Below are 13,019 nucleotides of genomic sequence, written 5' to 3'. Positions count from 1 at the left end.
CAAATTCTTCAAAATATTTTCCAAATATACCTCCACATTTGGATTGACCCATAATGTTCTAATAAAAATAAAGGATATGTTATATACAATCAAGGGGACCAACAAAGGCACAACACAGTAACTACCCTACTAACACTTTTCACAATTCATTTTCTCTGAATCAAAGATGCAAAATTACAGAGCAAACTCCAAGGCTTGTGTATCTGAAGCACTTGTGGCTTGAATCAAAAGACAAACTTACATCACACATAAAACACAAAGAGAAAGGAAGGAATTCCTGTTTCCTGTGTTTTTTTATCTGCCTGCATCAAAAGGAGAACTTTGAGTCACATATGTTCATGGAGGTATTTTTTCCATTTTCTGTCTCATTTTCTCTCTTTGCAATAAGATCTGCTTCTGGCCTGGGTGAAAGTCAGTAGTTAGTAAAACTCATCGTTTTGTTAAGCTTGAAATTAATTTTATAATATTACATTGCTAATGATTGATAATGAACATGTTAAATGTCTTTGATCATCCAATCAGTGAGACAGAGAGAGAGAGAGAGAAAAATAATTCAGACTCGGGTAAGTAACTGTAAATGTGATGTTCTCATTACGGATAAGAATGCACAATTCAAAGAAAACAGTTGCTCAAAATTTAATTATGGGCAAGAAGCTTTATGGGGAGTGTAAAAGGTTTATATTTTACAAACAATATTGTACTAAGAATGTTTTCTCCTTACTTTGTGAGTACATTTTATAACAATATTTGTTTCTAGCCAAAGTTTTTGGAATGTTCCCTGTTAGTGAGTGTCTCAAACACAACTCTAAATATCTTTCAAAGATTTAATGTCACTAACCTGGCAAACTTTGGCAAATCAAGTGATTATTTCACCCCCATAAGCACACGTATCAGCCTGGTACCTTGTAAATACGACTTTGTTTTCAGTCGGATAAAAAAATCCTTTGTGCTGTTACTTTTTTTAAACTCTGTTTAGTGAAAGATAACATTCCAATTTCTTATTTTCTTATGGATGAGTTAGGAATTTGGTTTTGGTTTTCTTTGTCTACTTAGTGTTCCAAATGTTTAGCAGTAACTACTGGACAGCTGTGCTCCCATTTTGTATGGTTTGCTGTTTGTTTGCCTTTCCACTGGTTCAACACGAACGTAATCAGCCACACAAAACCATGCAGTCTTTGCTAAAATCGAAGTGGCTTGACCTCATGATTATAAAATGTCATCATTACGTAGTGTAAATCTTAAATGTAACTTAATCAGTAAGACAAATGATTAAGTTAACAGGACAGAAAATTTTACTAACTTTCATGTCAAAAAACTGACTCATCAGAAATAAGTGTGCAGATCAGAGCTCTGAAGCAGCGTTGACCTTTAGTGAGGTCAGGTGCACCCTCATTTACTTCACTAAAAGTGGGAAGTTGTGATAGTTAATAATTATGAAGACACACCTAACACTTATAGGAAAATACCTAACAGAAGTGGCTCAGTGATCAAAGCTTTAAGTGTTTCTTAAGTTTGCCTGTCACTATTACTATAGAATAGGTTGGACAGCAACAATTAACTTATTTCTAATATTAATGGATTGCCTTGGGCGGACAATTGCCCTACACCTACAGTGGTAACTAATTTTGCTGTGGTATGAATTCAGAAACAAGGTGTATATGGCGACTTACACTTATCAGCAATATAGAATGAAATCAACCTTAAAACTAGTATAAAATGTGAAATAACCTACTTTAACCTCTGAAAGCCTTTGCCTTCTCACCCAGAGTCAGTTTCCTCAAGGCTGGTCTTAATTGGTTTATTTCACAGGCTGAAAAAACAAACAAACAAAAACATTTGTATGTGGAGGCAGCAGACAACAGGTCATGAAAGAGTGTGTGTGAGAGAGAAAGAGAGATAGATGAGACCTCTGCTCATGTTAACCTTTGAGCCTGGTAAATTTAGTGACGTAACTCAGTGTAAGGACATTGAAGCATATTGAGGCATTCAAGGTAAGTCTGACTACGACACTGCTGAGTGCACTTTCCTGATTAAGACAACCAGCGGCAAGGTACTTACCATTAAGGTCTCATACACACACTGTTTCTAAAAAAAAACTCTTTCACATAGCTTGACTGCTTTTGTAGTTTTTTGGGTACTTTTTACACTTGCATTGATTCATTCAGTCATTCTTTATTCTCTTATATATTATATATATATGTATTTGAAAGATGTTACCAATATCCCTTATTTCATGTTTCCTCATGTTCATGTGATGATCATGTTTAATACCTCACAGGAACTGCTGACAAAATGAGAAACCTTTCATCCTCCCCAGAGAAAAATAATATGGAAGCAGATTCTTTTGTAAGTGAGTCATCTCCTGCTTATTTTACTTTCCTTCCTTCAAAAAATGTGTCCTATGTACCTCCTATGAGATACATACATAAAAAGATTGATGATTTATATATATATATATATATATATATATATATATATATATATATATATATATATGAAAGGATTAATAGGAAGATGAGATAAAATAAATAATAAAAAAACAAATATATATATTTGTTTTTTTATTTATTTTATCTCATCTTCCTATTAATCCTTTCAGTCTTTCTTCCTTCACCTCATATGGCAGTTTTTCTTTTGTAACCAATTTTTGTGTTTCTTCTATAATATGAAATCCCTTTCTCCTTCTCTCTCTGTACACACACAGAGACAAAGAAAAAAGAGGGATATGTTGACATCAGCATCATCTGAAACCATGAATGCATTTCCTGAAGGTCCTCCGGTTCTAGATTACAGGGAGCCAGAACCCCCTCCTAAGAATCAAAAGTACAAGGCCAGCTTAAGAACCCTCATCCCATTCCGTTTTGGTTCAGAGTAAGGAATTCACCAGCTTCTTTCTCACCATATTATAAGCAGATTACTTTAAGTCAAGTCATTTTTTATTTGAGTAGTGCTTTCATAATACAGTTTCAAAGCAGACAAAATCGAATAAAACATTATCATAATTGCTCTCATAATTTTTTTTTTTTACTTGGTACAGCTCACACCCATTTGATGATGCTGGTTTCTTCTCCTTCACATCATTTGCTTGGATGACACCCATGATGTGGAAGCTCTTTAAGAATCAGTTAGATGAGAACTCTCTTTCTATCTCCCCTCATGATGGGGCCCACGTCAATGGAGAGAGGTACAAATCTTAACAATTAGGGATATTCTTAATCATTTCTCTATTTAAATCTTAGCTTAGTTTGGGAAGTCTTGGCAGAAAGAGCAGCTGCAGTGTAGCACTTAGAGAACATAAAACCACTAAACATGGTCACATGTGTTAAAGGGATAGTTCACCCAAAAATTCTCCCATCATTTACTCACCCTCATGCCATTCCAGATGTGTATGACTTTCTTTCTTCTGCTGAACACAAACAAAGATTTTTAGAAGAATATCTCAGCTCTGTAGACTCCAGTGGTTAAATCCGTATCTTAACTTGAGAAGCAATATGATAGGTCTGGGTGAGAAACAGATAAATATTTAAGTCCTTTTTTAAAAAGGACTTAAATATCGATCTGCTTCTAACAACTTGAGTCAAATGGATTACTTTTATGCTGCCTTTATGTGCTTTTTGGACCTCCACCATTCACTTGCATTGTATGGACCTACAGTGCTGAGATATTCTTCTAAAAATCTTCGTTTGTGTTCTGCAGAAGAAAGTCATACACATCTGTGATGGCATGAGGGTGAGTAAATGTTGAGAATTTTTATTTTTGGGTGAACTATCCCTTTAAGTTATTGTCAAATGACCAATGTAATGTTTTCATTTATCCAGGTCAAGTCTGATAGAATTTATTTGTAGGCACTTGACTACACTGTAAAAAGTGATAACCTAAAATTGGTACCTTAAGGTGCTATTTCTACCTGTCAGGGTTGTATGTGGCTGTGTCTCGTTTGGAAGGATGCGTCCTCCGGATGTCGCATTTGTCGACCGCATACGTCATCAAGGCTGTCTCGTTATATAAAAGCGAGTAGGACACTTCAAATGCGATCTTCTTTCACGGGAATTCGGAGGATGCATGAGGTGTATCCTTCGTGGGCACTCACAACCCACAATTCTTTGCTTCAACGGAAATGTATAAAAAAAAAAAAATAACGCCAATTTGCCCGTAAATATGATGTTCAAACGCAAGTAATGTTAATTCCCAAGTTGAAGTACCTCAGTAGATGTATAATTATATTAATATATAATTAAAATAAAGTATTAGACTAAAAGTACACCTGTAAAATCTATTTTCTTTTCTCTTTACATCATTATAACTCTCCTAAAATGTACCTCATACACTCCCTTCTTACTCAAAGCGCTCGCGCTTGTTAAAGAGTGGCGTGCTGTCATAGCAACCATGTTACGTTCCGTTTCAAAACAGTGTTTTGCAAACTTTAATACAGTGAAAAAAACACTCTATTAGCATAACATAAATATATATAAATAAATAAAAATGTCCAACTTTCTTTTGAATGTCCATGTACTAAAATAAAATATTTGATGCCATGAGTGTACCTTCATTTACTATTACTATTATTTTGAATGGCCATGGAAAATGAAGCAATGTGAAAACAATTTTACCTGGCCAAAAAGTAGTCCGTTAATTTACCTGATGAACTTTCACCTTTTGCTGACCCTTTATGCTTCGCAGAGCTAATGTGTGCTTCTAAATCACTTGCACCTTTATTAGCAACTGACACATAAGTGCCAGCTTTACATGTCATACATTCTGCTTCCCACGGATCTCGACCTGGATGAAAGCATGGGAATGTTTTGTGCAGATCTTCTGTAAATTTGCACTTTCGTTTGGGCATTGTTTCCACTCAGCTGTCATTTGCTGTTACTGTCAAGCAACTGTTTGATGCCGAACACAACAGCGCTGCAACAGTTCGCGGAGAGATTGACAGGCAGGAATTTGGCCAATAGTTGCTGCAAGCCTCTTATAATCGACCAATTGGTGTGCGAGAATGCAGGACTTATAAAGAGGGGTTAAAGCAATGCAAATATGCGCGCACACACAATGAAGTATTAGACCAGATGCACATCATAATGCAATTAAAGCCAAATTAGTGTTGTTGGTGTAGCCTAATGTCAGATTGATTCAGAGATGTTAAATAATATTTCTGACTTGAATAAAAACCAGGTAATTTAGATGGTACCACATTAAGCATATTTCAAGCTATTTATTTTTTTCCTTTAGTGTACTTTGCATTTGTTGAGGTCTCTTGAATATCGTTCATATGAAAAAAAGTGATTTGTTTTGTTCAGGTTTCAGAGACTGTGGGAAGAGGAGGTTGCCCGCGTGGGCATAGAAAAGGCATCTCTCGCTGCCGTGGTGATGCGTTTTCAGAGGACAAGATTAATAGTGTCATTTTTGGCCTCCCTCATATTTGCTTTTGCTGTATTTGTTGGTCCGGTATGTTACATGTCTTAACACTACACAGTCATCAAATTATTTCATCATTTACTCACCCTCATGTTGTTCCAAACTAGGGTTGGATAATAATATTGATTTTCCAATGCATCAAGTTCTTCATTTGAATGATCTTGATATCGATTCCTAAATCCAAAGATAGATCTTTCACTCTATGTGGCAACCCTCTGTAATGCAAGTAAATCACTTACATATGCAAATAATGCGACTAAATCTTGCACTATATGACTAAAAATGTCTATGATTAGCCACTGGCTGGTAAATGTTCAGATTTTAAAAGAAGTTATGAGCACCGAGATCTTTTCACTGCATGTTGAGAGTAAAAGTTTGGTTTAACTCTGTTTGTCCAAAGACGAGATCCACGGATCCATATGTCATTGAATAATCTCTTTTAATACCATTTCTGTTCTTTACAGTCAGTTGATGATTAAAACAACAGCAACATAAACATTTAATTCTAAACACACATGGATGCGCTACAGAAACCATGCATGTAATCTCATTATATGTGCTCACTGGCTGATGCCGGTACTTTTAAAGAGACTGTGCCGATTTAGCACGTGTTCTACATATCAGTGTAAATACTTGTAAATAGTACAGATTATGCAAGTAAACAATAAACATGTAACAAAAATATATATATGCAGAATAATATATGCAATTTCATTAATTATTATTAGACATTAATTGATGGTAAAGACTGAATTTAAACTTAAGAGAATTAACTGAGAGAGAATTTCTTTCATATGTAAGCAAAATGGACATTGTAACAGAAATGTACCCATATGTATCGATATAGAATCTAAACAAATCAAGAATGGAATCGAATGGAAACGAGAGCTTGTGAATCCGAATCAATTTGAATCTGGAAATCTGTTTAAAGAAAAAAGATATTAGGCAGAATGACAGTTTCAGTTGCCATTCACTTATTGAAAAAAGATGCAGAGAAAGTAAATGATGACTGGTACCTTACATTCTGCCAAATCTCGTTTTGTGCTCCACACACAGAAGAAAGTCATACGGGTTTGGAACAAGTAAATTATGACACGGTTTTCAAATATTCCTGTAGTGTTCATTATAATAATGTTTAATGTTTTGTTATCTGTGTTGCCCATTGCATCAATTCTAACAATAATGTATTTGGTTCAACTATTTTGTTGGTTATCTGTACATCATAAATCTGTTGTTTGAATGTTATGTTTATATTTAGCTTGTGCCTTCCAGTCTATTCTAGTGTATGAAATCCTGAACTACGCAGAGGAACCAGGTTCATCCACACAGCTGCATGGTGTGGGTCTGTGTGTGGCCCTGTTCATCTCAGAGTTCAGCAAGGCATTTTTTGCATCACTCCTGTGGGCCGTGAACTTACGTACTGCTATCAGAGTGAAGGGAGCATTCTCCATGCTTGCTTTCAAGAAAATCATCTCTCTCAGGACACTCACCAGCATCAGTGTAGGAGAGGTAGGCTATTGATTGTTGTTTGATTCATAAATCTTTATTGATACTTTTTTGTCTGTAGAGTCTATTAAACTGGTTTATTAATAGGGGATTATTATTTATTTACATTAGTTAAGCAATCATTTAACTCATACTTAAGTATATTTATACAGGTATTACTACCTACAAATGTTTAATCTATTTAAATATGTAATTGACTTCTAATACTGGTTTTCATGAACTGTTGTGTTCATTATTTGTATGCTCTGTTTCTCACTGTTATAGACGATAAACGTGTTGACGAGTGATGGGTATCGATTGTTTGAGGCGGTCATGTATGGAACATTTCTGCTCTGCGTTCCTATGCTGCTGCTCATATGTATCATATATGCCTGCGTTATTCTGGGATACACAGCACTTGTTGGAATTGTGGTCTACCTGGTCTTCATACCTATACAGGTGTGCTGATCTTTTCTCTATTGTGTAATGTGTTTTGAGATCTGCATTTGATTTTTAGTTCTCCCAATAATGTTTTGTTAGATGTTGGCCTGCTACAGTAATATGATACACATTTCCCCTGCTTGTCTGAATGTGTGTGTTGTAGTTCTCAGTTGCTAGACTGATTAGTCTGTTTAGAAGGCAGGCCGTATCTGTGACAGACAAACGTGTTCGCACAATGAATGAGGTTCTGACCTGCATCAAGCTCATTAAGATGTACGCGTGGGAGGAATCCTTTGAGAAAACAATCACAGGTTGCCTGTTCTAACTATCTATCTATCTGTCTGTCTGTCTGTCTGTCTGTCTATCTATGTACCTGCCTGTCTGTCTGTCTGTCTGTCTGCCTGCCTGCTTGCCTGTCTGTTTGTCTGTCTGTCTGTGAGATGTTGGATAACTCTCTCTTGTTCTTTCCTTATTTTCTTTGACTCTAGATATCAGGAAAAATGAAAAGTCACTGTTACAGAAGGCAGGTTATGTTCAAAGTTTAAACTCTTCCTTAACAACGATAGTTCCCACACTAGCAACCATCCTCACCTTCATTGTGCACACAGCACTGAAACTGCCTCTTGAACCTTCTACTGTGAGTGCAATAAACTAAAGAAACACAATTACACTTATTCTGTTAAATGTATATATGTAAATGTAAATATGAATATTTCAAATGTGATTACTCACATTATTTATACATTGATCACTTGATTGTTTTTTTAATGAATCTAAACACTATGTTAAAAACTCTTTGTTCTGTTGTCTACTTGTCTCCAGTTGCAATTCCTGATAACATGTAAACCAGAAAAAAGGTCTGTGATTCACTTGAAACTATCATTGTAGATACGAGAGTATCTACAATGTCCAACTTATCTTTCTCTGACCAACTTATTGTCTCCCCACAGGCCTACACTATCATAGCTGTATTTAACTGCATGAGGATGTCTATGGGTTTGTTGCCATTCTCTGTTAAAGCTGTGGCTGAGGCTAAAGTGGCTCTTGCTAGACTGAAGGTTGGACATGCTCTTTCACTTGTTTCTCTTTGTCTGTCGAAAACAATGACTATTATCTCTCATAAATACCTAAACCAAGGACAAAAAGCTTTCATCTATTTCCTCATTTTTCCCATAAATTTATACCTATTTCCCCTTTTACCTGCTGTAATCAGGAGGTACTTTAGGGTACTTAAGATGATGTAAACATTGTTTATATGAATGACCTATAAAGATATGTTTGTGGTGTTATTGCCAGCTTGTACAAGACCACAACATACTGTAAAGGGGCGTCACACACAAGAGAAAATTATTTTCCGAGAAATTCAAAGGATTTTACACATTACAAAGTTGATACTCTGACACTGTCTGTCAAACACTTGTCTTTTTCTTTAAATGAAATATTTCCCAATTTCCTCAATAACAGTACAATTCAACAGAACCTTTAGTGCTATATTAATGCTTGTGTCCCTACAGAAACTTCTCTTGGTACAGAGCCCAGACAGTTATCTTACCCAGAATAAGAATATGGATTCAGCGCTGGTCATGGAAAAGGCCTCATTTGCCTGGAGCAAAGATGACTCTCATAGTGCCACACACACGTCAGACAACAAACCAGCACTAAGAAACATCAACTTTACTCTTCCAAAGGTGTGTGTATATTTGACTGGAAATCCGTACTTTTTGTGTTATGAGTATGTTAACATTTGGGCTGATAGAACAGTTATGTAGTTTATAAATATTCAGCGCATCAGTGTTTACTGGGACTTTAACATTGACTGACTTTTTTTTGCATTTATAGGGAAATCTGCTTGGGGTGTGTGGTAATGTTGGAAGTGGAAAAACCTCACTGATATCAAGTATTCTAGAGCAGGTGCAGTGCCAGTCTTGTGTTTGTGTGTGCTCAAGTGTGTAAAAAGATCATTGATCACATAATACTTATCTCCGAACATACAGCTCCATACATGATGTAATAAGGTGGGACTGACATTTCAATGGTTTATTCCTGCAGATGCATCTTCTGAGTGGGTCTGTGTCAGCTAATGGAACATTGGCTTATGTTTCCCAGCAAGCCTGGATATTCCACGGGACTGTAAGGGACAATATCTTAATGGGAGAACCATTTGATCAAACCAGGTACAACACACATACAAATGTATAGAAAGAGAAGACAGAAGATTGTGGCTAATATACGCTCACTAAGCACTTTATTAGGAACGTCTATACAACTACTTCATGCAATTATCTAATCAGCCAGTTGTGTTGCAGCAGTGCAATGCATAAAATCATGTAGATATGGGTCAGGAGCTTCAGAATGGGAAAAAATATAATCTCATTGATTTTGACCTTGGCATGATTGTTGGTGCCAGATGGGCAGGTTTGAGTATTTCTGTAACTGCTGATCTCCTGGGATTTTCACACACAACAGTCTCTAGAGTTTACTCAGTGTGGTGCCAAAAATAAACAACATACAGTGGGCAGCACTTCTGTAGACAGAAACACCTTGTTGATAAGAGAGATCAACAGAGAATGGCCAGACTGGTTTTGAGCTGACAGAAAGGCTACAGTAACTCAGATAACCACTCTGTACAATTGTAGTGAGCAGAATAACATCTCAGAATGCACAACATGTCGAACCTTGAGGCAGATGGGCTACAACAGCAGAAGACCATGTCGGGAACTTTATTAGAACCATAGTGTTCCTAGTTAATGCTCAGTGAGTATATATACTGTATATAAATAGCAAAATGGCAAAGAAAGCAGTTGCTATCTGCACAGTAAGACAATCTGTTAAATTTACAATCAAAAACTGGAAGCGCGGTTGTCAGAGCATTACATGTCTTTTTTTCTTTTTAATTTTTTTTAAGTACATATGCCAGGGAATTAGCACAGGGTAACCAGTAGTGTTGTTGTAATTCTGAGAGCATAGAAATTCTTCCCAAGTGACCTAAAAATACTCCCATATCCAGGGTTGGGAGGGTTACTTTTGAAATGTATTCCACTACAGATTACAGAATACATGCTGTAAAATGTAATTTGTAACGTATTCCATTAGATTACTCAAGGTCAGTAACGTATTCTAAATACTTTGGATTACTTCTTCAACACTGGTAGTTTTTTTCACTTGTTTTGACTATAATAAATCTGCAAGTACAGTAAGAAAAAATACACATAAAATAAATGGTTAAAATATATTCCCTGAAAAAACTAAATATCTTATGCAGTGTTGCTTCTAAAACAAGATAAAGTAAATTGCTCTTGTTTTAAGGATTTTTAGATATTTTTACAGAAAAACAATACTGAAAATTCTCATCAAGAATAAGATTTTTGCCCTAATATCAAAGGTCTTACTAGAGAAAAACAAATTATGATCTAATGTGGATTTTCTTGATAAAAAATATGATAGTGTCGAAAAGCATTTTAGCTTTGAGGTTATTTCTATTTCTTCTGCTCCAAACTTACTTCAAATTTATTTCTCTGTCTGCACATATGAATGTAACACATCATAAGGAATGACAAATGACAATAAAATGCAAAGTAATCTCTTCAGTAATCAGAATACTTTTAGAATGTAACTGTATTCTAATTACCAATGATTTAAATTGTAACTGTAGTGGAATACAGTTACTAATATTTTGTATTTTAAATACGTAATCCCGTTAAATGTATTCCGTTACTCCCCAACCCTGCTCATATCCAGGCTCACATTAAAACACATTTACAAGTACAAATGTCATTTGGGACAAAAATGGTATAATCTCCAAATTACAACATATGTAAAACAAGATGATACAGTATAGCATGTAACTGGAGGCCAAATGAAAACACCAGTCTATCAATTCAGCATCTTTATTTGACAGCAGAGGAGAACTTAATGTAGAACAGTGGATGATTAAGTTTACACAAAAACACAGATGATCAGGGTGATAAACAGCACTGAACTGCACAAAAAAAGAAGAGAAAAACAATGCACAGTGATGTCTTAAAGCATTTAAAGTACCAATGTCTGCAGTAGTGCATCAGGTTTTCAGTTTCAGTAAAACATTTGAAAGCTTTTACAGCCTGATCTACACAAAAGGTAACATTTATTTTCGATGATGTTGTAATGATTTCAGTATCATCAAATCTGCTTGGATAATCATGATATTGACTGTGTCATACAAATACAGTATATAGCTTTAATGATAACAAAGGTGTTCTATAATCTTTCTAAAAGTTTTAAATGTTAAGCAGTGGGTCTGCAAGGCAGGCCTTACGTGTGCAATAGACTGTAAGTAGTTTACATTAAGTAGTTTTTTTTTTTGTATTTAAATTTTTTTTATGAAATCATACAATAACAATGGAATGCAAAACATATATATATATATATAAAATCAACATTTAAACCCCACAAAAAATTCTGAACCTTCGACCAGAATTTCTAGATCTCGACACACCACCAAAAATATGGGCCATGTCTCCATCCTCTGATTGGTATCTCCAGCAGGTGGGTGTGTCCTTAAGACCAAGCCTATACAGTCTAGAGGGGGTCCAATAAAATCTATGCAAAATTTTGAATTGTATAAGACGCACCCTTGCATCTCTAGATGCAGACTTAACGTTTTTAAGAATCTTAGCCCACACTCCTTCCTCCAATGCCAAGTTGAAATCTTTCTCCCATACTCTTTTGAGAGAAGTTAAGGCTCTGTCCCCCAGACTCTGAATTAACAGGGAGTAGTTCACTGATGCCTCATGACCTTTTCCAAAAGCCGCAATCACCACTCCCAAAGCATCTGCCTCCTTAGGGGGGTGTATGCTACTCCCAAAAATAGTACAAAGCAGGTGGTGCAGTTGTAAATACCTATAAAACTGAGGTCTGGGGATCCCAAAATGTTGGACCAAGTTTTCAAACGATCTCAACACTCCACTTTCATATAGGTCACCGATTGTAGCAACCCCCTCACAATCCACTCTGGCCAGCAGAAAGGGGACTTGCCAATACACAATCTTGGGTTCCATAAGCTCGAGGCAACATTTAAATAAGTGTCCAATTTAAACAATCTGGACACTTTAGTCCATACCATGTGTAAATGCGAAATAACGGGGTGTAACTTCTCCGATTAGTTTGATAGAGATGCTTTGTAATGGTGAAATAGGGGCAAGAACTGCCTGTTCAATAACAAACCAGGGAAGGGCTCTCTCAGGTGGAAGTGACCAGTGAGCCAAATGTCTGAGACTGAACGCATAGTAATAAAACAAAATCTTGGGTAGGCCTAGCCCACCTTTGTCTATGGCCTATGTAACTTATTAAAATGCAATCTGGGACATTCACCATTCCAAATGAAGGACTTCGCTATGCTATCAAATTGCTTGAAATAAGAGAGGGGGACATCTACAGGGAGAGATTGTAGCAGGTAGTTAAATTTTGGAATACAATTCATTTTAATAACATTAACCTTCCCAAACATCGATAAATGTAATGAAGCCCACCTGCCCACATCGCTCGAAAACCTTTTTATTAAAGGGTCAAAATTAACACTAACTAATTCAGACAAATTTGCTGGGAATAAAATCCCCAAATACTTAATGCCCTGTTTGGGCCACTGGAAGGCACCCAGATGGAAAGCCGATACCGGGCAGAACGCTGTCAGAGCCAAAGCT

General features: G+C 36.1%; 1 protein-coding gene across 4 annotated transcripts in view; it reads left to right on the top strand.

The window, feature by feature from the left end:
- Window positions 1-504: 504 nt before the first annotated feature.
- LOC127453612 (ATP-binding cassette sub-family C member 12-like) overlaps window positions 505-13,019 on the top strand; it is a 32,860-nt gene continuing 20,345 nt past the window's right edge. Inside the window, exons 1-13 of one of the 4 annotated variants that reach the window (XM_051720127.1) lie at window positions 505-563; window positions 2,279-2,346; window positions 2,705-2,871; window positions 3,038-3,184; window positions 5,298-5,445; window positions 6,688-6,924; window positions 7,186-7,359; window positions 7,505-7,652; window positions 7,830-7,978; window positions 8,292-8,399; window positions 8,856-9,029; window positions 9,181-9,252; window positions 9,391-9,515. In XM_051720127.1, coding sequence (XP_051576087.1) covers window positions 2,293-2,346; window positions 2,705-2,871; window positions 3,038-3,184; window positions 5,298-5,445; window positions 6,688-6,924; window positions 7,186-7,359; window positions 7,505-7,652; window positions 7,830-7,978; window positions 8,292-8,399; window positions 8,856-9,029; window positions 9,181-9,252; window positions 9,391-9,515 — 1,703 coding nt within the window. In that variant the 5' untranslated portion in view covers window positions 505-563; window positions 2,279-2,292. Of the gene's footprint in view, window positions 564-1,987; window positions 2,051-2,278; window positions 2,351-2,704; window positions 2,872-3,037; window positions 3,185-5,297; window positions 5,446-6,687; window positions 6,925-7,185; window positions 7,360-7,504; window positions 7,653-7,829; window positions 7,979-8,291; window positions 8,400-8,855; window positions 9,030-9,180; window positions 9,253-9,390; window positions 9,516-13,019 lie in introns of those variants that run through there. The other 3 variants (XM_051720117.1, XM_051720138.1, XM_051720145.1) reach the window with 3 other exon arrangements.

The sequence above is a fragment of the Myxocyprinus asiaticus genome, chromosome 2, assembly GCF_019703515.2.
Source record: "Myxocyprinus asiaticus isolate MX2 ecotype Aquarium Trade chromosome 2, UBuf_Myxa_2, whole genome shotgun sequence".
In the NCBI taxonomy this organism is placed as follows: domain Eukaryota; kingdom Metazoa; phylum Chordata; class Actinopteri; order Cypriniformes; family Catostomidae; genus Myxocyprinus; species Myxocyprinus asiaticus.
The sequence above is the reverse complement of the archived record's forward strand: the minus strand, read 5'-3'. Positions and strand labels throughout refer to the sequence as shown.